Here is a 25,046-nt window from a genome sequence, read left to right as displayed (position 1 = left end):
CGAGTCAATCTTATAAATAAGGAGTTTTTTTATGATAATGATATATGTAGTGCACAAGCCTGCTCTAACGTGTGGAGTGGAGGAACATAAGATGAGCTTAGAACCAGGTCAGGAAAAACTCCGGTTTCGTATACATTTAAACAAATAATAAAATATCTATATATAACAAATATAATCTACTACTCAATGCATTTGTGTTATTTTGTTTTATTCCGCTACAATTAACATGCGTGAGGCCACAAATATTCAGTGCGGAAACATGCCCAACTCGACTGGAAGCAATATTTCTCTATTGGTGATCAAATTTCTGAAATAACTTGACTACCGTTACGACCTTTTCTAATAGTTATTGAGTCTACACTTATACTGCGACACGTGTCGTCTCTAACGGCTTCATCAGGCATTAAATAGAGCTCGGATGTAGCTTGGAAGCCTAGTGCAGACTGTTCGGCGACCAAACCGCTACTAAATTGAATCTAGACATTAACGTGCTTGGAAATCGCTTGGTTTAGATTAAAAGTAACAATATATCGGGACAATTCACAGCATTATGGGGTTGTAACTGTTTGGTACGGTATCCTAAAAATGTTTTATTGTACATGTACAATTATGAACGTAATTGTTTTATGTGAGGCAATAATGATAATGTGCTTACTCATTACCTACGCAGTTATTCGGTAATGCCTTAAGGTTATAAATGTTAAGTCAAGAACTGAGTTTAATTTCGTATAATGTTTTTGCACTAATCTGCGCATATAACCTTTAACCGTTTTCTGTTTTTACCCAATGGCTAGCTGGTAGATAATGACCTATGGTGACCTCGCCAATTGTACATATATTTTTAAATAGCTCAGTCTTATTCATAGCGAAATAGCGAAAGTTTGGTACACTTTCACGTAAAAACTGCTGAACGGATTTTGATGAAACTTTGCAGTAATATAGCTTATACATCAAAATTACACAGGCTATAAATTTATTAAAGATTTTTTTTTAAATAATTGCGAATCCTCTACTGGTTTACTTGTGTATTGTTAAATATGTTACATGTTAGTAGGGAAGGGAGGAACTCCAAAATATGACGAATTACGTAATAAAATACGGGGAGATCAATTACTCACTTGATAAATTTTTGGTAATAACAAATATTGCAATATTAATTTCTAATTCATTTCTATTCCAGTATACCATATACGGCGATCCATCGGGCGCAACCACTCCGCCGGTTCTTCCAGCTGTCATACGTGACTGCTGACGGCAATGTAGCACCACTACACGTCAAGATGGCGACGTCGGGCCAAGCGGCCGCGTTGTACCGCGCCGTCACTGAGAAGCACGCCTTCTACTGCTGCGAGACAGTCCGCAGCGATGTCACTGAACAGTTCATTAGGGATCTCAAGGTAGATATCTCACATAATGTTATTTTTCATCATCGTCAAGTCACTGCAATCGACTGCTAACGTGGGTGTTACCCAAGGCACTATCTTTGGCCTTTGCTATTCAACAATTGTTACCAGATTTTTTCATTCTTTTCTCCAATAAATCAATATCTCTTCATGTATTTTAGTTATCTTTACATAGTATAAAATGAAGTCGATTCCGCTGTCTGTTCGCTTAGATCTTTTAAACTATGCAACGGATATTTATGCAATTTTTAGCAATAGATAGTGTGATTCAATAGGATGCTTTATATATGTGTGTGTGAGAAGCCGGGGTAGGTAGCTAGTTAGCACTAAATCTGCCTTCTTGCTAAGAATGGCAATTGTAAGGACAATTATTTGCCATTTATATTATCATGGGTTACATAATTCTGACTCAGTTATCTTATTGCGACAATGAGTGATTGAAATGATGATGATGGTGATAATATAATTCCGAACGATGCATGACTCACCAAACTACGTACCTGAACAATATTAATTGTCAGTTACATGAATATTAATTAGTTAACAGTAGTATTTTTTTATGTACGAATAGAAAGGCAAAGATACAAGTTCATACAGCCTATATGACCATTATGTTCGGCTGTATGTTAACTTTACTTTGTTTTCACAAATCCGGTGAACTTTGAGTCGTCTTTTTTTAATAAATTATTCGAGCCGCGTCATAGCACCGCACGGTTTTAACAACGTGCACGGAATAACCAATATGTTTTGCACGTTGCATACATCGTGCACTAAAAAGTTGACGATTTTGTTACATACATTGTATAACAACATCATAGTGTAGAAACCCAATTGAATTTAGAATATAATTTTTTCAAGATGCTTATAAGGGTTGAGGAAGGCCGAAAAAGAAATGGTTGGACTGTATTAAACATGATGTGGTAAGAAAAAAAGTAAATAACGAGATGACTGCGAACAGGGATGAATGGAAGAGAAAAACATATTACGCCGACCACAAATAAATGGGATAAGGAAGAAGCAGATGATGATAATACTCGAAAGATATTTTGCAGGAAATCTTGTGTTATGTGTACTAGACAACTGATACAAATACATATTTATTTTTCGTAATTACGAATATACATAGAAAACACCCAGACCGATACAAACAATCATACTCATGAATACAAATTTTTATACCGTGCTAGACATCGAACCTGCGAACATTGGAAGTAAGCAGTCCTACACCGTTTGACCATTGAGGCCATCATTTAGCCTATATCTAACATAATTTAAAGTACTTGTCTGGATGTCTAATAATGATATAAAAATTTGTCTCGATGCGTCATTTTGTTATATTACCAAGTGGCAGATCCGGGATATAGCTTAACTACTCGCTATCGGGTAGATAGGCCGTGGATTCAATTTATTTGATTATGATAAAGCAGATTAAGAATTAACTATTGATATTTTTACTATCACATCGCGTAATAATAGCATTATTACAGTTTAATATTAAGATCATTTATAATTACGTGTAGGTTTTGTTTATACTAGCTACACGCTCCGGCGTCGCACGGTACTTTTATAATACATTTAAACCTTCCTCTTGAAACACTCTATCTATTACTAAAACTGCATTAAAATACGTTGCGTAGTTTGAAAGATACAAGCGTACAGACAGCCGAAGAGATTAATTTCATACTTTGTAAACATGTATATATTTATAATTTAAAGTTTAGAACTTTAAAAATATACATAGTATGGTATAGTACAGTTTGTACACAAGCTTGATTATTCGAGGAGTAAGAACCCATCAATAGTCCTTCGAGCCGGATCCGTCCATAGTCTACGATAACGGTTTACCATCAGATGGTCCGTTTAAAGCAGATTACTTAGACCGTTTACAACATATGTTTGTTTGCGAACGTTGTATTATAAAAACTAATGTTTGTGTGGTCCGCAGGGTACAATAGCGTCGATCTTCAACGACTCGTCGACGCTGGGCCGCCGCTACGTGTTCGACATCCGGCGCACGTGCCGCGAGGTGCACGACCGAGCGCGACGCGCAAAGCACGCGCACGCGCTCGTCGCCGCGCACGAGCCGCGCCCCAGGAGACGATCCAGCGCCAGCAACGACAACAAGGTAGGGACTACTCTCTTAGCATAGGGCACAAACGAGCTTGCGGCTCACCTGATGGTAAGTGATTACCGCATGAGCACCCGCAACACAAGGAGAATTGCAAGTGGTTGCCGGCCTTTTATGAAGGAATAAGCTCTTTTCTTTATTGTTTCAATATCGCATCCACTCGGAAATACCACTGCTGGAAGATTTCACAATGGCAAGGCAAAAATTATATTAATAATAATAATTCCCGTTCGCGTGTTCTCACGAACGGAACCGCCATTGATCCACATGATAAGGATGGTATTTTAGTCTCTAATACGGTACGCACTCATCATTTCTTATATTCAACAGTGCTTCTTAATTTTATTTGAACAAAGAATATTAATATTCTATTCAATCTATTCTTAGGTCTGGGGAATGGCTACCAAGTTGTTTATTTATTTATTATTAATTATCTGTCTTTACACATACCCTCTTTCACGCGAGAATTGGTTCTCGAAGAAAGAGTGTACTACAGTTCTCGTGTCTGTTTTTACGTGTACATTTAAAGATAGAAACGCGAACGAAAAAGATTCTCACACTTAATTGTTCTTCTTGTGTTGAGTCTGCATTCCGAATGAGTGGTAAAATATACATGTGACTATACAAAAGTGCTTATGTTAAGTTTATATGATTAAAGGTTATTTCTATGTTAGTATTATATAAATAAGTTATTCTAATTTTCATTTCGTTTTGTTGTTACAGGAGTTCCGCTCAAGATCACGAAGCGGCGGTGGCGAGACGCTGGCGTGTCGTGTGTGTATGGACAACGGGATGGAAACCGTGTTTCTTCCGTGTAGACACGTCGTCTGCTGCGGAGAATGCGCACCCAGGTAATAAATTTAAATTGTCTATATATCTATTATTAGAAACTTGCTCACAACTCGTCCGTTTCGGCGGACTGCTCGTATGACGCTCTCTTAGTCCGAGTCACTGTTCATAGGCCGCCATCTTACGTCCCACATTCTCAAAAAACCGGAAGTAATGACACAGTATAGATTTTTTTACGAACAAATATATTGATGAATATAATTGTTTGTTTCGGTCTGTGATTATTCTATATATATTATGTATATATTAAAAAAAAAAACTATATATTTATATCAGTTGTCTAGTACCCATAACACAAGCTTTGCTTAACCTGCAACTAGAAGGCGCTGTGTGAATTATCCCGAGATATTATTATTGTAAAAAATATTTATCTGTTTTAAATCATTTAAAATAACATTTATATATGTATTGTTTCAGATGCAATCGTTGTCCTCTATGCCGCAGTGAAATAGAGAGCGCGTTGCATATATTCTTCCCAGTGGAGTACCAGAAGATGGCGAACACGAGTATTATTGTTAAATGATACACAATACTAACGATTTGATGGACAAAGCAATATGACATCCGGATCGGAATTTTACTAGTTACTTTAACTAACGGTTGGACAGGGAGTTATAAGTTGACGGGGTCTGTGTACCATTGATTTTGTCTAATAAGGATCTTAATTAATGTTGATTTGAAACAGTTTAGAAGAAAGGCCTTACAATTTTTTATATTATCTACATGTATTAAAAAAATATAAAGTCATTATTCCATATTCAAAAATTTATAATATAAAATTAAAAAATCAATGCTAGTGTTTTTTAATTAGCTATATAGACAGACAAAGGTTTATATACCATACAGCCTGTATTTATATAAAATCTATACATATATTGCAATTCATTTTTCAATAATCAATTTAAAGGTAATTATTAAAAATAAAATGTTATGATTCCATTTTCAAAATGCCTTTTGTCCTTTCTTATAAACTGTGTCTAGTTATGTCATCGAATTGGTCTGTTTGTAAATGAATTGGTTTTTATTATGGTGGTGTTATTTTTGATTTTTAATTGCATAAATTTAGATCCTTCATTAGAATTGGATGTGTTGAACTCGGGTGGCGTGTATTGAGTGAACTCTTATTATAGAACTACAGTGAGTGTGATTGTTTATGCTAGTCAGAACTTGACTTTCAGTTTATGTTCATAAATGTGCATTTTTTTTTCTTTATTGATTATCTGTATTCGGGATTGTTAATGTTAATCTATACACTGCATTCCAATTACAAAAATGATTGTATTATTTAATTGGTACTTATTCTTTAGTTTCATTTTTTAAAGATAACAGTTAAATAGGTACGTCAAATTGAAACCGTAATAACAGTAGCATAGAATTAAATTTGAAAGTAAGTTTTAAATCCTTCGTTTTAGAAGGCGCGGTAATTTTAATACTTCTACTAAAAATGTTTGTTAAATATCTAAATTTACTGGGAGAGGAACAGGGAGCGAGAAATTGCATTTTTTATATTCTTGCCTTTGCAGAGACGAAACTGTTTTTCTTTTTTTATGTTGATAATAAAAAAATCTTTATTTTTATTTTAACAAATAAAGTTTTACGGTAATTAATTATTTTAAGTTAAAATTCGTAAGACCTATGGTCTGTAAGTAATTAACAATAAGTAAAGAATAACAAAAAAAAAAAAGAGTTGATCTATGGAATAAAAATGAACTTACATACAGTACTATGTTGTTTTATTTTAATGGAACAAACATTACCTATCAGTAGCAACATGTATAATTGTTTCTAAAACCCACCAAATACAAAGTCAGTGTGAAAGCGTGTGGTCGACCACACGCTTTCACAGGGAACCGTCGTGTATCCTGTCGAATTCGTCACGCACACAAGTTGCCTCTTAGCTTAAGACTAGATGGCGCTGTGTGAATTGCCCTCAGATATTATTATAATTAGTAACAAGGAACCGTCAAGGGATTACTTACAACATAATCAATGGAACTTTATAATTAAGTAGGTGTTCAATTAAAGTACCTATGTAACAATGATTTAGTGATTGATTATTATTTATGTATATATTCATCCAAAACAATACAAATTGTGTAAGATAACATAATATTAACATTACAGTAAATGTCCGTCAATAACATAATAGCTTCTTAAACAGTAATCTATATCTTGTTATGTTAGGTAGCATAGTGTACTAGGTCCTTATAAGTCTTTATAAACCAATAAAACACCGAAAAAGACTACCGCTCAATCATATGGAGTGGTGCACCGGCTTTCTCTTATGGTATGTACTGGCGGCGGCGTGTACACGATTACCGACTAAGGAGGACGATAGGATGGCAAGAAGTCAAGTCAAATAAATACATGACATGGGGGGAAACAAGTTGTACCATGTATATATGTAACCATGTAGACCTCCATGCGGTTCTCCATAGAAACAATCGTGGTAAATTGCTATTTACCAAGATGAGCTAACTGATCTGATTTCATGCTCATATTATCAACCATTATCGCAGATGGAAGCATCATTTCATTATCAACCATAAAAAAAATACTTTACATAGACATGTATTTATCCCCACAATCTACCTAGAGATATTTACATCTTACTATTACAAATACATTTGTATTAACAGCACACCTAATGATAACAACAAATATTTGTATTTGCTCATACCTACCCGCCATTTTGTATTGTGCGTGCTGTAACAACAAGAAAACGTAAGAGAATTGTAAATAATACGATTTTAGCGCCACTTGTGGTTAAAAATGGAACTAAGTTATGACACATATAAGGAATCTTACTTATCAATAATAAGTTAAATCATGTTTTCAAAACATATTGTAAAACATCATAAAATGGTCATTTATATCCTAGAGTGATATTTTTTATATTTCTTCATTAGGCCGTATGATCTACAATTCTTTGCTTTACGAATTCAAAAGAGCAAAAAAGGAAATTATCTATGAATCGGAAAAATGTTGCTACTATAGGTGAACAACTAATAATACGGTACTTATAATAGTCCGTTTACATTTTTTTAATTGATTAAAAAAATTAACAATTATATTTATTATTAATTTGAAAAAAGATTCAAATTGACCGCACTAGCTATATTCATGGCATCTTTTTAGATTGGTTCTTAGTGTATAAAACTATATCTTAGTTTAATTCTTCTTTTTTCTCTGAAATGAAAAGATGATGATGCAGTCAGCAGATGAGTAGGCTCTTAAGCTCTAAAAGACGATGGTTTTGTAGCTTAAGAGTCTGCTACTACTGCCGATCATACTAAAATTCCTCAATATTTGGACTACCTCACTGCAATTTGATGATACTAAATTGAATTTTTTTCGTTATTTTATGTATTAAGTATAGTTTTAACAATTTTTTTGTCTGTTCGTCGTAATTTGTATAAAAATCAGAAATAAATGTTTGTTGCGTGTTTTGCAAATAAATTGAACACTGTTATAAATATTTTAGTATTTTTGAATTCACAAAAAATAAACCTTAAAAATTCATCGCAGTTGTACTATTAATAAACTTTATTAATAGTTAAAACGGAGCGGCGTTAAATTTTTAATTATGTCAAAATAATTTCTTTACAATCTTCTGTACCGCGTAATCATCCAAAAAAGAAATAATCATAATTAAAAATATTTTTTTATATATAATTTAAACATAAATATTGAAGAGAACATAATGGCGATATAATATATGTTCATTATAACGTTGGTTCGAACAAACATATTTGAGCATAGACTATAGACCACAAATTTAAGGGAAAATTTATTTCAGCAACTGGCAACATTTTTTTATTCGCATGAACGCAAGATGGCTGCCAATTTATGTGAACGCAAGGACATGTAGAAAAGTGATATCCGTTTGTGTGATATTCCGTTTATATTTGTGATAATAACTTTTTATATATATCGTTTTTGTGTTTGTGTTATACAAAAGTTTACGTGCTTTTTGTTATGAGTTATCGATGGTTATAAAATCTTTAGTGCAATATTGCGTTGGATGTCTTACAAAATGTTCAGTGTTGAATTGTGATTATTTATGCAGTGATTATTCTTTTTGGATCGCTATGACGCTTGTTGTTGGATGATACCTGTTACAATAGGTGAGTGTTTTATTTTTTCCCTGGGGACCATCGTTGGGTTCAAAATGCTCATGAAAAGTTCGCTGTAACCTATTTGACTATATCGGGTATTTGTTAGTGGCGTGGCGGGCCGAGAGAGGCGCCGGCGAGCCGGCTCCGACGCCCGCAGCAGCTGTTCGCTTCTCACGACACTGCTGTTGGTTTATTTTATCAAAAACATGCGTTGAAATAGTCTAAATCACGCCACGTTTTCGATGACTTTTATTAATTCGAAGCATCAGGTGATGCACTTGAAAATATTTATGAATCTTTGTCCTCTACCTCGACTTATAGCACGAATATTAAAATTTGGAAATTATCTAATTTTTGGGGCATTTTCTTAGTTCTTTTTAAGTTTTAATAGATTTGTTTGGTGAATAAAATTTTATAATTATTCATAACATTTTATTAACCAAACAAATCAAATCAAATGATACGCGAAAAGTCTATGCGAAAAATTTATGTTACTGTACCCAATGTTTTAGCAGTGTCTTGATATAAGTCACTCTGTCATTTAGTCCTTAGATTTCTTATAACATAACTAGTACCTATATTATTAAATTGTTTAGAACTATTTCTGAACACAGTCTATTTTGCATTATTGCTCACAAGAATTCTGTTAAAATGTCATCTGTGGATGATCTCAGGATAAGATCTATCTCTGTAGCGGATTTCATAAGAATCTGTTTACTTTTCTTTATATTTGTATAAACATACAAATACTCACATTTGTAATATCAGTAGTTTTGTAGATTTTTTATTTGCATTTTATATATCTTTTATTCCTAATTTTCCTAATATTCTATAATTTAATTTTTGGAAAATATTTTATGTTAACAATGTTACAACCCCTGCCCCACGTCCCCGGAGAGTTAGCCAAAGATATAAATAGGCCTGTAGAGGTTTAGTTATATTCTGTTTCAATACAATTGTACAATAAGGTAAACAAAGTAAATTTTGTTAAAATTAGATTTATCCCTATTTTGAAAGTTTTAACTGGATGTATCACCACTTTTTATAGGAATTAAAATTAAAATTATTTGATAGAAAACAATCTATGGTTGATGGCTACCATTATTTACAATGACATGAAAATAATCACTCCCATTAAAATAACAGTAACTTTTTTCTTTCTTAGATTAATAAAAATGTTATTAATGAAAAATTATGATCTTAATAATAACAACTAGGGATAGCAATAAATACAGAATATTAATAAATAATATATCCTCATTATTAAGTAATAATTTATTTTTAAATTAGTAAATTTAATTATATGTGTTGTAGGTGATAGAATGAGTGGACTGTATGTGTAATGTAAATCAAACAATGGATAGAAAATGGAAAATACTTATAATGAAGATAGGTACGTGTACAAACGGTTGTAGGCAAAAAGTGACAATAAAATATATGACAATTCTAAAAGAAAATACATTTAAAATTGGTAGAAAAATAAATATATAAAAATGTGCAAAGAGTTTGCAACATGTGTATAACTTAGATTATGATTTGTCAAGTATTCTATTTGTACTTGACGAAAAACAAATTAAACATTCATGTGTACAACTTAGATTATGATTTGTCCAGTATTCTATTTGTACTTGACGAAAAACAAATTAAACATTCATGGTATTAAACAAAATATTCAATAAACTGAGAGGTCTTTCGTGGGTGCTGCTTTGTTTAATGCTAAACTGTCTATTATGTCTGATATGTATGTACTGTCTATTATAGTCAGCTTGCAATAAAATTATTTGCCTTTTTATAAAATCCATTGGAACAGCGTAATAGCAGTATTTGTAAAAGATTGGTATTTTTTTACTTTGGTACCATGATAAAGGCAAGGATAGATAATAACATTAAAAATATACCATTTGAGTTTCTTGCCTGTTCTTCTCATGTAGCTAGTTTAACTAGATGGTGCTATGTGTATGAGAGACTGGAGGGTGGTGTGTTAATAAATAATTTTGAGTTTGGACCCTTATTAACAACAGAACCTATATATTAGCTTTTCTAGGGAACATATAAGTTTATAACTATTTTAATTCAATAATTAGGAACCATTAGTGTGTAATTATATTACATTATCTATATATCTATACATACATATAAATAAAATTGGAGTGTCTGTTTGTAATATTGAAATAACTGTTTCTTACAACATGTATGTGAATATAAATATGGTAAAAACACCAAAATAACAATTTTACAATTTTTGTCTCTGTTTTTTTCGGCTAATCTCTGAAATAGCTGGGCCGATTTTGATGGGACTTTTTTTGGCAGGAAACTGACGTAATAAGGAGTAATTTAGGCTAGTTCTTTAGTATCCCTATCACATGGTATGCTTATCAAATCAAGAATAATGTATTCATGTAGGATATTTTTTGTCAACTTTTTTTATATTATATTTTAATATTCCTAACATTCAGTTTTGTAAACAGATTCAATTGAAATGAATTGGCTTAACTTATTATTTATAATATATAGGCGATGATTATTATCTGATGGATAGTAGTACTCTGTAATTTCTATTACATAAACATAAAATTGAAAATATATGTTATATAGTTTCATTCTCATTACAAGCCTTATACCAAAGCCATGTACTTACACATGTGGTTGCAGGTGATATTTTACAATGCTAAGCAATATTGTATGAGTAACTTGATATAATGTATAATTAAGATTTGTAAATGAAACTTACAACATTGAGGAAGTATAGTATTCAATTACATTATTTTAAAATTAAAACAAAACCATTCTCAGTGAAATGTGACCACGTTTTGTTTATGGGTTGTAATGTAATAGGGCATGTTTCTGGATTAAGGCTGGGTGTTCCCCACCCCTCTCCAAAATGTGTTACTATGATTTTTTTTTTTAATTATTAATATCATTAACACTGAAGTTAGTATGGATAGATTTATAATAATAATAATTTATAATAACCCTAGACAATTAACACAGCGCCATCTAGTCGCACGGTAAGTAGAGCTTGTCTTATGCGTAGTAGACGACTGATATAAATACTTAGATATATATTTTTTTATTCATTAAAAAACACCCAGATCGATATAAGCAATCACACACACAGAATACAAATGAGGAATCTAACCCGCGACCATTGGATGAAAAGCGGTGTCCTATGCCGCTAAACAACCGAGCCCGTCAAATAGATAATATCATCCATTATGTTTGTTATTCTTTCATGCAAAAACTACTGAATGAATTTTAATGAAACTTTACAATAAAATATAGCCCAAGAGCCCACGACTGCCAGACATACGTCATTTTAATAAACGTGAAAGTTCTTGTATGTGTGTCCCCAACACAGGTAAGAACGATCCCCAAATATGAAACCTGGATCGTGGTTCCTTTGGCAGGTACCAGGTAACAAAGGTGTAAAAAAAATCATACCAAATTCGTTATTTTAAGAAACTCCATATTTTCATATATTGTTCGTAGCACTATTATAACTTGCGCTGCTCATTGCCAGACACGTAGTGTGGTTCCATCCCCCGCCGGACCCCCTAAACTATACTATTTTAGAAATAAACTTACGTCATTTTAATAAAGCTGAAATTTATATATATTATTGAGAGTTCTCTCAAACTGAGTTTCCTAAATTGCCAGACAGTTTTCTTGGTTCCTTATCATACCAGACTCATTGAAACCGTATATTGGGTAACAACGGTGTATACAATTTCATATCAAATTCGTTATTTTAAGATGCTCCATTTTTTCACAGATTGCTCATAACAGTATTATAACTTGCTCTGCTCATTGCCAGACCCTTAGTGTGGTTCCAACCCCCCGCCGGACCCCCTAAACTATACTATTTTATAAATAAACTTACGTCATTTTAATAAAGCTGAAATTTATATATATTATTGAGAGTTCTCTCAAACTGAGTTTCCTAAATTGCCAGACAGTTTTCTTGGTTCCTTATAATACCAGACTCATTGAAACCGTATATTGGGTAACAACGGTGTATACAATTTCATATCAAATTCGTTATTTTAAGATGCTCCATTTTTTCACATATTGCTCGTAACAGTATTATAACTTGCCCTGCTCATTGCCAGACCCTTAGTGTGGTTCCAGCCCCCGCCGGACCCCCTAAACTATACTATTTTGTAAATAAACTTACGTCATTTTAATAAAGCTGAAATTTATATATATTATTGAGAGTTCTCTCAAACTGAGTTTCCTAAATTGCCAGACAGTTTTCTTGGTTCCTTATAATACCAGACTCATTGAAACCGTATATTGGATAACAACGGTGTATACAATTTCATGTCAAATTCATTATTTTAAGATGCTCCATTTTTTCACATATTGCTCGTAACAGCATTATAACTTACTCTGCTCATTGCCTGACACGTAGTGTGGTTCCAACCCCCCGCCGGACCCCCCTAAACTATACTATTTTATAAATAAACTTACGTCATTTTAATAAAGCTGAACCTTATATATATTATTGAGAGAACTATTAAACTGAGTTTCCTAAATTGCCAGACAGTTTTCTTGGTTCCTTATCCTACCAAACTCATTGAAACCGTATATTGGGTAACAACGGTGTATACAATTTCATATCAAATTCGTTATTTTAAGATGCTCCATTTTTTCACATATTGCTCGTAACAGTATTATAACTTGCTCTGCTCATTGCCAGACCCTTAGTGTGGTTCCAGCCCCCCGCCGGACCCCCCGAAACTATACTATTTTGTAAATAAACTTACGTCATTTTAATAAAGCTGAAATTTATATATATTATTGAGAGTTCTCTCAAACTGAGTTTCCTAAATTGCCAGACAGTTTTCTTGGTTACTTATCCTACCAGACTCATTGAAACCGTATATTGGATAACAACGGTGTATACAATTTCATGTCAAATTCATTATTTTAAGATGCTCCATTTTTTCACATATTGTTCGTAGCATTATTATAACTTGCGCTGCTCATTGCCAGACACGTAGTGTGGTTCCAACCCTCCGCCGGACCCCCCTAAACTATACTATTTTATAAATAAACTTACGTCATTTTAATAAAGCTGAAATTTATATATATTATTGAGAGTTCTCTCAAACTGAGTTTCCTAAATTGCCAGACAGTTTTCTTGGTTCCTTATAATACCAGACTCATTGAAACCGTATATTGGGTAACAACGGTGTATACAATTTCATATCAAATTCGTTATTTTAAGATGCTCCATTTTTTCACATATTGCTCGTAACAGTATTATAACTTGCCCTGCTCATTGCCAGACCCTTAGTGTGGTTCCAGCCCCCGCCGGACCCCCTAAACTATACTATTTTGTAAATAAACTTACGTCATTTTAATAAAGCTGAAATTTATATATATTATTGAGAGTTCTCTCAAACTGAGTTTCCTAAATTGCCAGACAGTTTTCTTGGTTCCTTATAATACCAGACTCATTGAAACCGTATATTGGATAACAACGGTGTATACAATTTCATGTCAAATTCATTATTTTATGATGCTCCATTTTTTCACATATTGTTCCGTAGCATTATTATAACTTGCGCTGCTCATTGCCAGACACGTAGTGTGGTTCCAACCCCACGCCGGACCCCCCTAAACTATACTATTTTATAAATAAACTTACGTCATTTTAATAAAGCTGAACTTTATATATATTATTGAGAGAACTATTAAACTGAGTTTCCTAAATTGCCAGACAGTTTTCTTGGTTCCTTATCCTATCAAACTCATTGAAACCGTATATTGGGTAACAACGGTGTATACAATTTCATATCAAATTCGTTATTTTAAGATGCTCCATTTTTTCACATATTGCTCGTAACAGTATTATAACTTGCTCTGCTCGTTGCCAGACCCTTAGTGTGGTTCCAACCCCCCGCCGGACCCCCCCAAACTATACTATTTTATAAATAAATTTACGTTATTTTAATAAAGCTGTAATTTATATATATTATTGAGAGTTCTCTCAAACTGAGTTTCCTAAATTGCCAGACAGTTTTCTTGGTTACTTATCCTACCAGACTCATTGAAACCGTATATTGGATAACAACGGTGTATACAATTTCATATCAAAATCGTTATTTTAAGATGCTCCATTTTTTCACATATTGCTCGTAACAGTATTATAACTTGCTCTGCTCATTGCCAGACCCTTAGTGTGGTTCCAACCCCCCGCCGGGCCCCCCTAAACTATACTATTTTATAAATAAACTTACGTCATTTTAATAAAGCTGAACCTTATATATATTATTGAGAGAACTATTAAACTGAGTTTCCTAAATTGCCAGACAGTTTTCTTGGTTCCTTATCCTACCAAACTCATTGAAACCGTATATTGGGTAACAACGGTGTATACAATTTCATATCAGATTCGTTATTTTAAGATGCTCCATTTTTTCACATATTGCTCGTAACAGTATTATAACTTGCTCTGCTCATTGCCAGACCCTTAGTGTGGTTCCAACCCCCCGCCGGACCCCCCTAAACTATACTATTTTATAAATAAACTTACGTCATTTTAATAAAGCTGAACCTTATATATATTATTGAGAGAACTATTAAACTGAGTTTCCTAAATTGCCAGACAGTTTTCTTGGTTCCTTATCCTACCAAACTCATTGAAACCGTATATTGGGTAACAACGGTGTATACAATTTCATATCAAATTCGTTATTTTAAGATGCTCCATTTTTTCACATATTGCTCGTAACAGTATTATAACTTGCTCTGCTCATTGCCAGACCCTTAGTGTGTTTCCAACCCCCCGCCGGACCCCCCCAAACTATACTATTTTATAAATAAATTTACGTTATTTTAATAAAGCTGAACTTTATATATGTTATTGAGAGAACTATTAAACTGAGTTTCCTAAATTGCCAGACAGTTTTCTTGGTTCGACAACGATCAGAGCAAGTTATAATACTGTTACGAGCAATATGTGAAAAAATGGAGCATCTTAAAATAACGAATTCGGTATGAAATTGTTCACACCGTTGTTACCCAATATACGGTTTCAATGAGTCTGGTAGGATAAGGAACCAAGAAAACTGTCTGGCAATTTAGGAAACTCAGTTTGTGAGAACTCTCAATAATATATATAAATTTCAGCTTTATTAAAATGACGTAAGTTTATTTATAAAATAGTATAGTTTAGGGGGTTCGGCGGGGGTTGGCACTACACTAAGGGTCTGGCAACGAGCAGAGCAAGTTATAATACTGTTACGGGCAATATGTGAAAAAATGGAGCATCTTAAAATAACGAATTTGATATGAAATTGTATACACCGTTGTTACCCAATATACGGTTTCAATGAGTCTGGTAGGATAAAGAACCAAGAAAACTGTCTGGCAATTTAGGAAACTCAGTTTAATAGAACTCTCAATAATATATATAAATTACAGCTTTATTAAAATAACGTAAATTTATTTATAAAATAGTATAGTTTGGGGGGTCCGGCGGGGGGTTGGAACCACACTAAGGGTCTGGCAACGAGCAGAGCAAGTTATAATACTGTTACGAGCAATATGTGAAAAAATGGAGCATCTTAAAATAACGAATTTGATATGAAATTGTATACACCGTTGTTACCCAATATACGGTTTCAATGAGTCTGGTATTATAAGGAACCAAGAAAACTGTCTGGCAATTTAGGAAACTCAGTTTAATAGTTCTCTCAATAATATATATAAAGTTCAGCTTTATTAAAATGACGTAAGTTTATTTATAAAATAGTATAGTTTAGGGGGTCCGGCGGGGGTTGGAACCACACTAAGGGTCTGGCAATGAGCAGAGCAAGTTATAATACTGTTACGAGCAATATGTGAAAAAATGGAGCATCTTAAAATAACGAATTTGATATGAAATTGTATACACCGTTGTTACTCAATATACGGTTTCAATGAGTCTGGTATGATAAGGAACCAAGAAAACTGTCTGGCAATTTAGGAAACTCAGTTTGAGAGAACTCTCAATAATATATATAAATTTCAGCTTTATTAAAATGACGTAAGTTTATTTCTAAAATAGTATAGTTTAGGGGGGTCCGGCGGGGGGATGGAACCACACTACGTGTCTGGCAATGAGCAGCGCAAGTTATAATAGTGCTACGAACAATATATGAAAATATGGAGTTTCTTAAAATAACGAATTTGGTATGATTTTTTTTACACCTTTGTTACCTGGTACCTGCCAAAGGAACCACGATCCAGGTTTCATATTTGGGGATCGTTCTTACCTGTGTTGGGGACACACATACAAGAACTTTCACGTTTATTAAAATGACGTATGTCTGGCAGTCGTGGGCTCTTGCTCTAATAGCTTATACATCAGGTTAACACGGGCTATAAATATCACGTATGTGAAACCGCAAACATAGTTAATCACGAAATAAACTTCATGAAATTTGGTCCATAACATAAGCCACTTAATAGTAACGTTTTATTGCGCGCGCACCCTTCTTAACTCTGTAAACTGAAGAGGTACTTGTGATAGGTGATAAGCATGAGCATGAAGTTAGTTGAAATAGCCTGGCCTGGCGCTTTCAAGTTCTCAAGGAGTACGCCAGTTACGCCTGGATAATTACTTCCCAATTTAATTTAATTTATCGGTATTTCTACTACAATCTATGTATGTTTTTGGTGTCATTACTGTATTATTTTGTTTAATGTCGTCGTTTGAGACCACAAATCGCTGATTAAATGCCAAAGGGGCACGTGACGCAAACGGTAAATTTTACAGGAGAGCTCATCAAAATTTTCACTGTGATATCTATAAGTGGTATATCAATGTGTTAGCTCTAGAATCATGGGTGTCTTTTTTTTATATAAAAATTTTAACGATTTAGATACTATTTTTGGAAATAGTTTCAGTTTTTTTTGCGTTGTGGCCCTTTTGGCATTTAATCAGCGAAGTATTCATCACAAAAATATATCTATCATTTATAATAATAATATTAATCTCAGGACAATTCACACAGCGCCATCTAGACCCAAGTTAAGCTAGCTAAAGCTTGTGTTATGGGTTACTAGATAACTAATATATATACATAGATATTTTTTGTTTTTCTTTGTAAATATATACATATTATACATAGAAAACACCCAGACAGATACAAACAATCATACTCATGAATACAAATGTTTGTGCCGTGCGAGGAATCGAACCCGCGACCATCGGTCGTAAAGCGGTGCACTAGACCGCTGGACCACCGAGGTCGTCATAACATCATTTAGTGAAATGATGTTAATTTGAAATTACAAACAGACGCTTCAATGTAATTTATTTGTATACATTTACGGACTGCTGTTGTGGGTAGAACTTTTGGTACTCACTACGATCCCACATCAAATATTGATATGACACGACTTTTTCCTTAATCTGCTTGATATAACTGTATTTTGGTTTTCCTCATCTCTATCTTTCATTCACTGGTAATGTTTATAAGTACATCGTGCCGTATCAAGTGTCCCTCGTTTGTTTTCAATAATCTTGATAATGTCTTATTTATTTAATACTAGCTGTTACCTGCGGCTTCGTGTGCGTCGTATGTAACTTTTTTTAAACTTAAGTAAATAAAAATACTGAAATGTTCCCATGTCCGTTTTCAGTAATTATTATAATATCTTCTTTATTAGTAGTAAATACTTGCTGAAACCTACAGAAATAAATATTTTTTCTAAAATAAAAGATACATAAGTTACTGCTTACAGACATTAGTTATCTCCAAGTGAAAGTCCCCACAAAATCGATCCAGCCGTTTCATACATTGAGAAGAACTGACTGACTGCTGGACAAAAAAATTTTGAATTATTTTTTGACGTAAATACCATATATATACTTTTATGCATATAGTGAAAAGCTGCCGCGTGGAATTTAACTGTTTTTATGTTTATCTAAATAATATTATTAAAATAAAAGTAGCCCAAATTACTTACTCTTTATATTATTAGCTATTTACTAGGGACAGCAGTATCAGAGATTATTTTTATATAATATTATTATTAAACAGGATTTTTTTTTATATAATATTTATTACCCTATATACTTTATCCATTTAGTTATCTGTTAATTTGTAGTTACAAACAAACAATTCAATTTTATATATTTGTACAGATCATACAAAAAATATGCAGTCGAAAAGATAGTTTTTTTTTTAATGTCTTGAAATCCACTCATGTCTGCGTCGATACATTTGACTGGTTACTGCCAACTGTCTCGATTTGGTCATCTGGCTCATTGTGGTATGCAACAATGTTCGCGCAGCACGCATTCTATATGCACACGCCCTGTCACGAAGGACGGGTCCCGACGACATACTTGTATTGCCAGGTCCTGGTGTTATAGGGAAACTTGCTCTATCCTATAAGGGGCTCTACGTAAATATAGGTACATATTACCTCGGTGGTCTAGATGTTTAATTCACCGTCTTGCTTCCGATGATCGCGGGATCAATTCCGCATACAAGCTCTGCTTACTTTAGGACTACTTAATTTACAACAACAACTCTGTGTCTGTCGCACTTTCACGCTATAAATACTCAACCGATTTAAATGTAATTTGGTCCATAGATAGTCTAGACCATGCAAAAGGACATAAGCTATTTTTTAATACGAAATAAGGGGTTGAAAGGGGCGATGAAATGTAATGTATCGTCAATTTTAAATCTAGATGCTTGAAACTTATTTAGGCTGTTGTTTAAATATAAATAAATATGATATTCAAAGTCTGTAAAAAATTTAGCCCTAAGTATGGAAATCCGTCACTTGTCGCCTTTTCCACGCGGACGAACTCGCGGGCACAGCTAGTATACAATATAAATATATTACCTTGATACCATTATTTTCTGCCTGTAAGTGGTATTAAGTATTTCAATGTCTACCGATGGCATTACACCTGCATAACGCACCTGGCTCTCCCTCGCACAACTGCGACCCTTTCAGTCGACGCACGGACGGACCATTGGATGCCCTTTTTTTATAGCCATAGGCGAAACGTATTCAAATTCAGTCGCGGTCACTGAACTGTGAAACGTGACAAATTCTTTTGTCGATGGTGTAATTGATTTTTTTTAACTCGGATAAGGATTGGGTGGTGCATGGAAATAATGAAATAAATATCCACAGATAATTCACCTACTAAGTAGAGCATGTGCTACTCGGTCTCGGTGGTCTAGCGGTTTATCACCGTCTTACTTCCGATTGTCGGTTCGATTCCTCGCAAACATTTGTGTTCATGAGTACGATTGTTTGTATCGGCCTGGGTGTTTTATATGTATACTAATGTATCCACGTATTTGTATCAGCCGTTCTCTGGTACCCATAAGACAAGGGCCAGCTAGTTTAGCTTGGGTTAGCTTGGGTCTAGTTGGCGCTGTGCGAATTGTCCGGAGATATCATATTATTTATAGTAGTTACAAGTCCCGTGTATTATTTAATCTATTTCAATCGCCTAACAGCTTGCTTTGTTTGCTGTATTTAGGTTGTAGTATGCAGATTAAGCAGTGAAATTACAGGGTAAGAGACATGACATCTTAGTTCTCTGGAATGGCAAACCATGGTATCGCAGGTGTCATATAATAACGTCCGTACGTTCATGTATATAGACCACGGTTACCACCTACCATCCGGTGGGTACAGTCAGCTTGTTTGCTATTCCAATTACATAAAATAATATCATCACACAGCTAAGGTAACGTACACTCTCAGTGTTAACAAATAACGGGACACACTTGTCATTTTGTTCAAAACGAGAGTGTAAGGTGGCGTCCCAATAGGTTATCGCTCGTACGAACAAACGTTACACTTACGTCGTGCGATGAACGTTTTAACTTTATATAGATAAATTGATAAATTCCTCACAATCATTCACCAATTAAAATTTAAATAAACATATAGAATAAAAGTACAAAGAAAGTAAATATACCAATAAAAGAAATGTGCCGCATACGTGGCCATAAAGCTACGGAGAACTTTATTTTTCTGTTGTCTCCTTCATTTAATTTATTTTTAAATGTATATATTATTATATATTAAACTTCGAGGTTATTAATTAATGTATTCCCTTAATTTGTTTAGCTTTATGTAGACTTTTCTGAAGAAACCAACGTAAAGACAGTGTCATCAGACTAAAGTCGTATCCGTCAAGCGGGAGTTGGCCTCCTTCCGCGGGTTTGGAGTGCCATCTGCACTCGCCCCTATCGTTCGGTGAAGCTGTAAAGGCCAGTTGCATCCAACAGCATTATAATAATTTGAAAAATCCCTCTAATGATTTGGCAACTGATCTGTCGGATTCTGACAAATTGGCATGTGTGTAGGCCAGTTTAGTTGATTGCTTCGACATGTTTGTGTGCGTGAGAAGGTCCGAATAATATACGGTGCCAAACTAATCTCTGACAGATTCGATCCGTAGACACTTTTGTATGTGTATGTATAATTCAAATGCAATAATATCTCAAGATAATCGACACAGCGCCACATTGTCACAAGCTAAAACATGCTTGTGTTATGGATACCTACTAGACAACTGATATAAATGTATAAATATTTTTTCTTGTAAATACACATACATAATATACATAGAAAATACCCAGCCTGATATAAACAATCACACTCATGAATACAAGTCTTACTGTGCGAGGAATTCAACCCAAGACCATCTGAAGAAAGGCCAGCGAGTGCTAAATTAACTTTTTTTTTATTAAAATTAATATTTCTAAAAATATTTCTAAAGTACCTTGAGCTACTTATAACAATAGCTATCTGCGAGTGACAGTTCCGTCGAAGTCAATCCAGCCGTTTCAGAGATGGAAAAAGATTTTTTTTGATGTAAGAACGTAATACTTTGATATGCATTGTGTGCAAAGTTGTTAATTTGAAATTACAAACAGACTCCTAAATTTTATTTATTTGTTTATATATAAAGATGCATATAATAAAACGATAAATGCGCGTATTGCTGCAACTACCAGTCGCATTAAAAAACTTTTTGCATTTGATAGCCCAGTTATTAAGGAAGATTATAGGCTATTAAACATCACGCTACGACGCCATTAAACTGTGTAATTTTAACGTTTTGTCGCACGAACTGCAGACTGACTGGAACCGATCAAATTGATATCCATTGATGTCAAACGATATTCTTATAAAACGCGATCATTTTAAATAAAAACGGTAAAAATGTAAATATATTGTACCAAAATATAAACAAACTTAATCTGTGAATAAATCTTTGATAACGTTATTAAAAGGTAAATACAGCCGAATATATATTATCTAATCTATCCAATATTGATTAGTACACTTAAGTCAATCAAATCAAATCAAAATATCTTTATTCATGTAGATATATTACAGATTCTTGTAGGTTAGACTCCATTTTCAGCAATCAGCATCTCCTGAGCCGTTGTACGTGATTATTGACTCTTATGATATGTTAAATATAACATCAGTTCGGAGTGCTTTCGAGCTAAGAAGAACTGATAAAAACTTAGCTCTTATTAGTTTCAAATTAGCTTGTATTGGTTTACAAATAACATATTAATATTTAAATTCAAATTTGGGAGAATAGATTGACCACTAGTATAAGATATTGCGATTTTGTTAAAGTAAATAATCTAATCAGTGTTCGTAACCCGACCAGACCGGTTCCCACAAGCATTTATCAAGTTGTAAATATCTACTGTATAATATATTCGATGCGATTTCATTTGCAAACAGATCCTTCTAATCTGTATAATGATTGCTCAATAGAATTATGAAAATAAATGGAGACAAAAGTAGATGAGTCGGTAGAGTTCATTTATATAGAAAATTTATTGCTTCTTATTTATTGAAATCTATATATTAATACGTTTGTACCCCTTTTTACGAAAATTTCGTGGATAGGGGAGAATGAAATTTCGTCTTATAGTTTATATAGAGAAGGAATGCAGAATGCAAATGTTTTTTTAACTTTATGCACGAAAAATACATTAAATCAAATCAAAAGAAACACTGGAAACACACACACACTATATATCTATATATATGTATTTGACACACACGCATATATATAGTCCTTGACAATAGGAACTTATTAATGTTGAAATTTATAATTTAAAGAAACAATTGAGCGATCACTAGTTAAAATAAATAAATAAAATTTTTTGTTTCCATTTTTAACCCTATCATAGATATATCTATCGCGAGGTATATAATCCGCTTCATTCGTCATTTGTTCGAACAAGCGCTATACCAACTAGGACTATACCTACGATGATATACTTTCGTGGATGTCTGACAGTTAATACCAGGATGGAGCGATTCATCAGGGGCTGACACTGACGGATTAATGGCCTTGGATACGCGGGCTTCGGCCGCTGTCTGCGGACGGGATGTGGCTTAACTGGCAGCGTTTCGAGCTGTTTTCCGGAAATATTTTATGGACTTGTTTTTGTGATTCTTAAATCGTCTAATCGTTTTTTTATTCACTTTAAAGGAGTTGGTCTCATTTTTGTATGTATTACGTCTGAACTTTGTTGTGACGACCCGGTTTTTTTTATTTATTTAAAAGTTAATGCTTGATGACCAGTACTTTTTGAGTTATTCTTAATTATATACGTATTTATACTATTGTATAAAATAATTATAGTATTTTAACTGATTTTAGTATTTCAAAATCTTGTACAAAGTTGTATGAGGGTCAAAATGCCCTAATCTGTAATATAAAATCTTGTATTTATACGAGTATCCTCGAACGGTTGGCATCCCTGACGACTACAGGTTACATCCGCCCGCCTGAACAATTCCGCAGCGTTACATCCGCCGGTGGTTATGCGGATTTAATAATTAATGCCCCCCGGCCTTCCTACCAACATAACGAGCCATGACAAGTACGTTGGATAACAAGGATATTTATTAATAAAATAATAATAATCCTGGACAATTCACTTCCGCGTACACTTAGGTTGTGGAATGAACTTCCTGCGCCGAGTTTTCTCACGAGACTACAGCATGGGGTTTTTCAAGAAGGGTATATTAAGGTTTCTTAAAGGCCGACAACGCGCACGTGACATCCCTGGTGTTTCAGGCATCCATAGGCTACGGTAACCATTTACCATTAGATGGGCCATATGCCGTTTTGCCACTATAGTAGTATAAAAAAAATAGAAAACATGCAGATGGATACAAAAAAGCTCATGAATTCAAATGTTTGTACCGTGTCCTCACACTGAAATCGAACCCGCGACCATCGAATTTAAAGCGTTGTGCTTAACCGCAAGACCACCGAGGATGTTTAAATATGTGATGCGAAATATGTAATCAATTACTGGTTTTACGCTTGGTAAATATTTACTGTGTGTGAGTTTGACAGCACGCAAGGCAATTAGAGTGGTTAGACGTAATTGCAATTCGAATCGGTGCTAAGTTGTTGATAATTAGGTAAACATTTACTAGCTCTACTATTGAGTTATTATTTTGTGAAATTGTATCATTTAAATAAATATATGTTGAGAAAGTCTTTTTATTACTAATATATGTTGCGAACCTTTTAACAATAACTAGTGGTCGCCTAAATAATTAAATTATACACCATAATTAATTAAATTATAAGTTTGAACATTATTAAGTTAAATGTATTGCCAAAGACCATACTTCTATGCTTGTGTGTATACATATATATATATACATGGTAGTTTGTGTAATGGTTATTTTTATTTACTTAATGTATTTTATATGCATAATATTAAAAAAATAATATTCTGCACTCCTTTTCTATATAAATTAATAAGTGTGAGAAATTTCATTTTTCACATTTTTTTCACACATTTCCTCCGTCCGCGCAATGTTTGTAATAAGGAGTAGAAAGTTTTTGCTTCACATATTAACATATATAGACTACTACTGGTCTCAGTAGTATAGCGGTTTTATACGCCGCTTTACTTCCGATGGTAGCGGGTGCGATTCCTCGGACGGCGCAAACATTTGTATTCATGAGTATGATTGTATGTGTCGGTCTGGGTATTATACATATGTTATGTTATGCATTTACAAAAAAAAATAATCAAGTATTTGTATCAATTGTCTACTACCCATAACACGAGCTTTGTTCAGCTTGGGACCAATTGGCACTGTGTGAATTGTCTTCTTTAGTCGTTCACTCTTGACAGAGTGGTTGTGGCTTTCAAGATGCTATTTCTTCGTTGTCCCTGTGAATCGTACTGGGTTATTATTATTGTTATTTTGTTTGTCTATAGTCGCGAAATGTAAATTTTATGACTACGTGACTGGCCATGACCTCGTTGTAAATAAATTGCCAGCTTACGGGAAATCAAGGTAAACAAAAACGTATGAAAATTATCGTCCGTTTTTTATAACGTATTTAACAGTATGATTATGCGATTTTAGGGTTTCCGAAACTAAAATTGTAGACTGAATCATTGTGAGATGATGTGTTGTTTGTTCCGTCACAATTGCTACTTACCACCGGGTGGGAAATAACAGTTTCGTCGTTTGGTCATGTTAGACAACCTCGCTGTTCTT

The 25,046-nt window shown here is 33.7% G+C and overlaps 2 protein-coding genes across 2 annotated transcripts in view; both read left to right on the top strand.

Moving 5' to 3' along the window:
- LOC131854174 (E3 ubiquitin-protein ligase MYLIP) overlaps window positions 1-6,095 on the top strand; it is a 38,475-nt gene extending 32,380 nt beyond the window's left edge. Inside the window, exons 3-6 of the mRNA XM_059205304.1 lie at window positions 1,181-1,397; window positions 3,349-3,528; window positions 4,255-4,382; window positions 4,798-6,095. Coding sequence (XP_059061287.1) covers window positions 1,181-1,397; window positions 3,349-3,528; window positions 4,255-4,382; window positions 4,798-4,903 — 631 coding nt within the window. The 3' untranslated portion in view covers window positions 4,904-6,095. The remainder of the gene's footprint in view (window positions 1-1,180; window positions 1,398-3,348; window positions 3,529-4,254; window positions 4,383-4,797) is intronic.
- Window positions 6,096-8,215: 2,120 nt separating this feature from the next.
- Window positions 8,216-25,046, top strand: part of LOC131854250 (uncharacterized) — a 185,965-nt gene continuing 169,134 nt past the window's right edge. The window contains exon 1 of the mRNA XM_059205381.1: window positions 8,216-8,507. The gene's annotated coding sequence lies outside the window, so the exon portion shown is untranslated. The remainder of the gene's footprint in view (window positions 8,508-25,046) is intronic.

Source organism: Achroia grisella, unplaced genomic scaffold, assembly GCF_030625045.1.
Source record: "Achroia grisella isolate CSIRO2021 unplaced genomic scaffold, CSIRO_AGI_Agris_v1 utg971, whole genome shotgun sequence".
Lineage (NCBI taxonomy): Eukaryota > Metazoa > Arthropoda > Insecta > Lepidoptera > Pyralidae > Achroia > Achroia grisella.
This window is presented reverse-complemented; position numbering and strand designations above follow the sequence as displayed.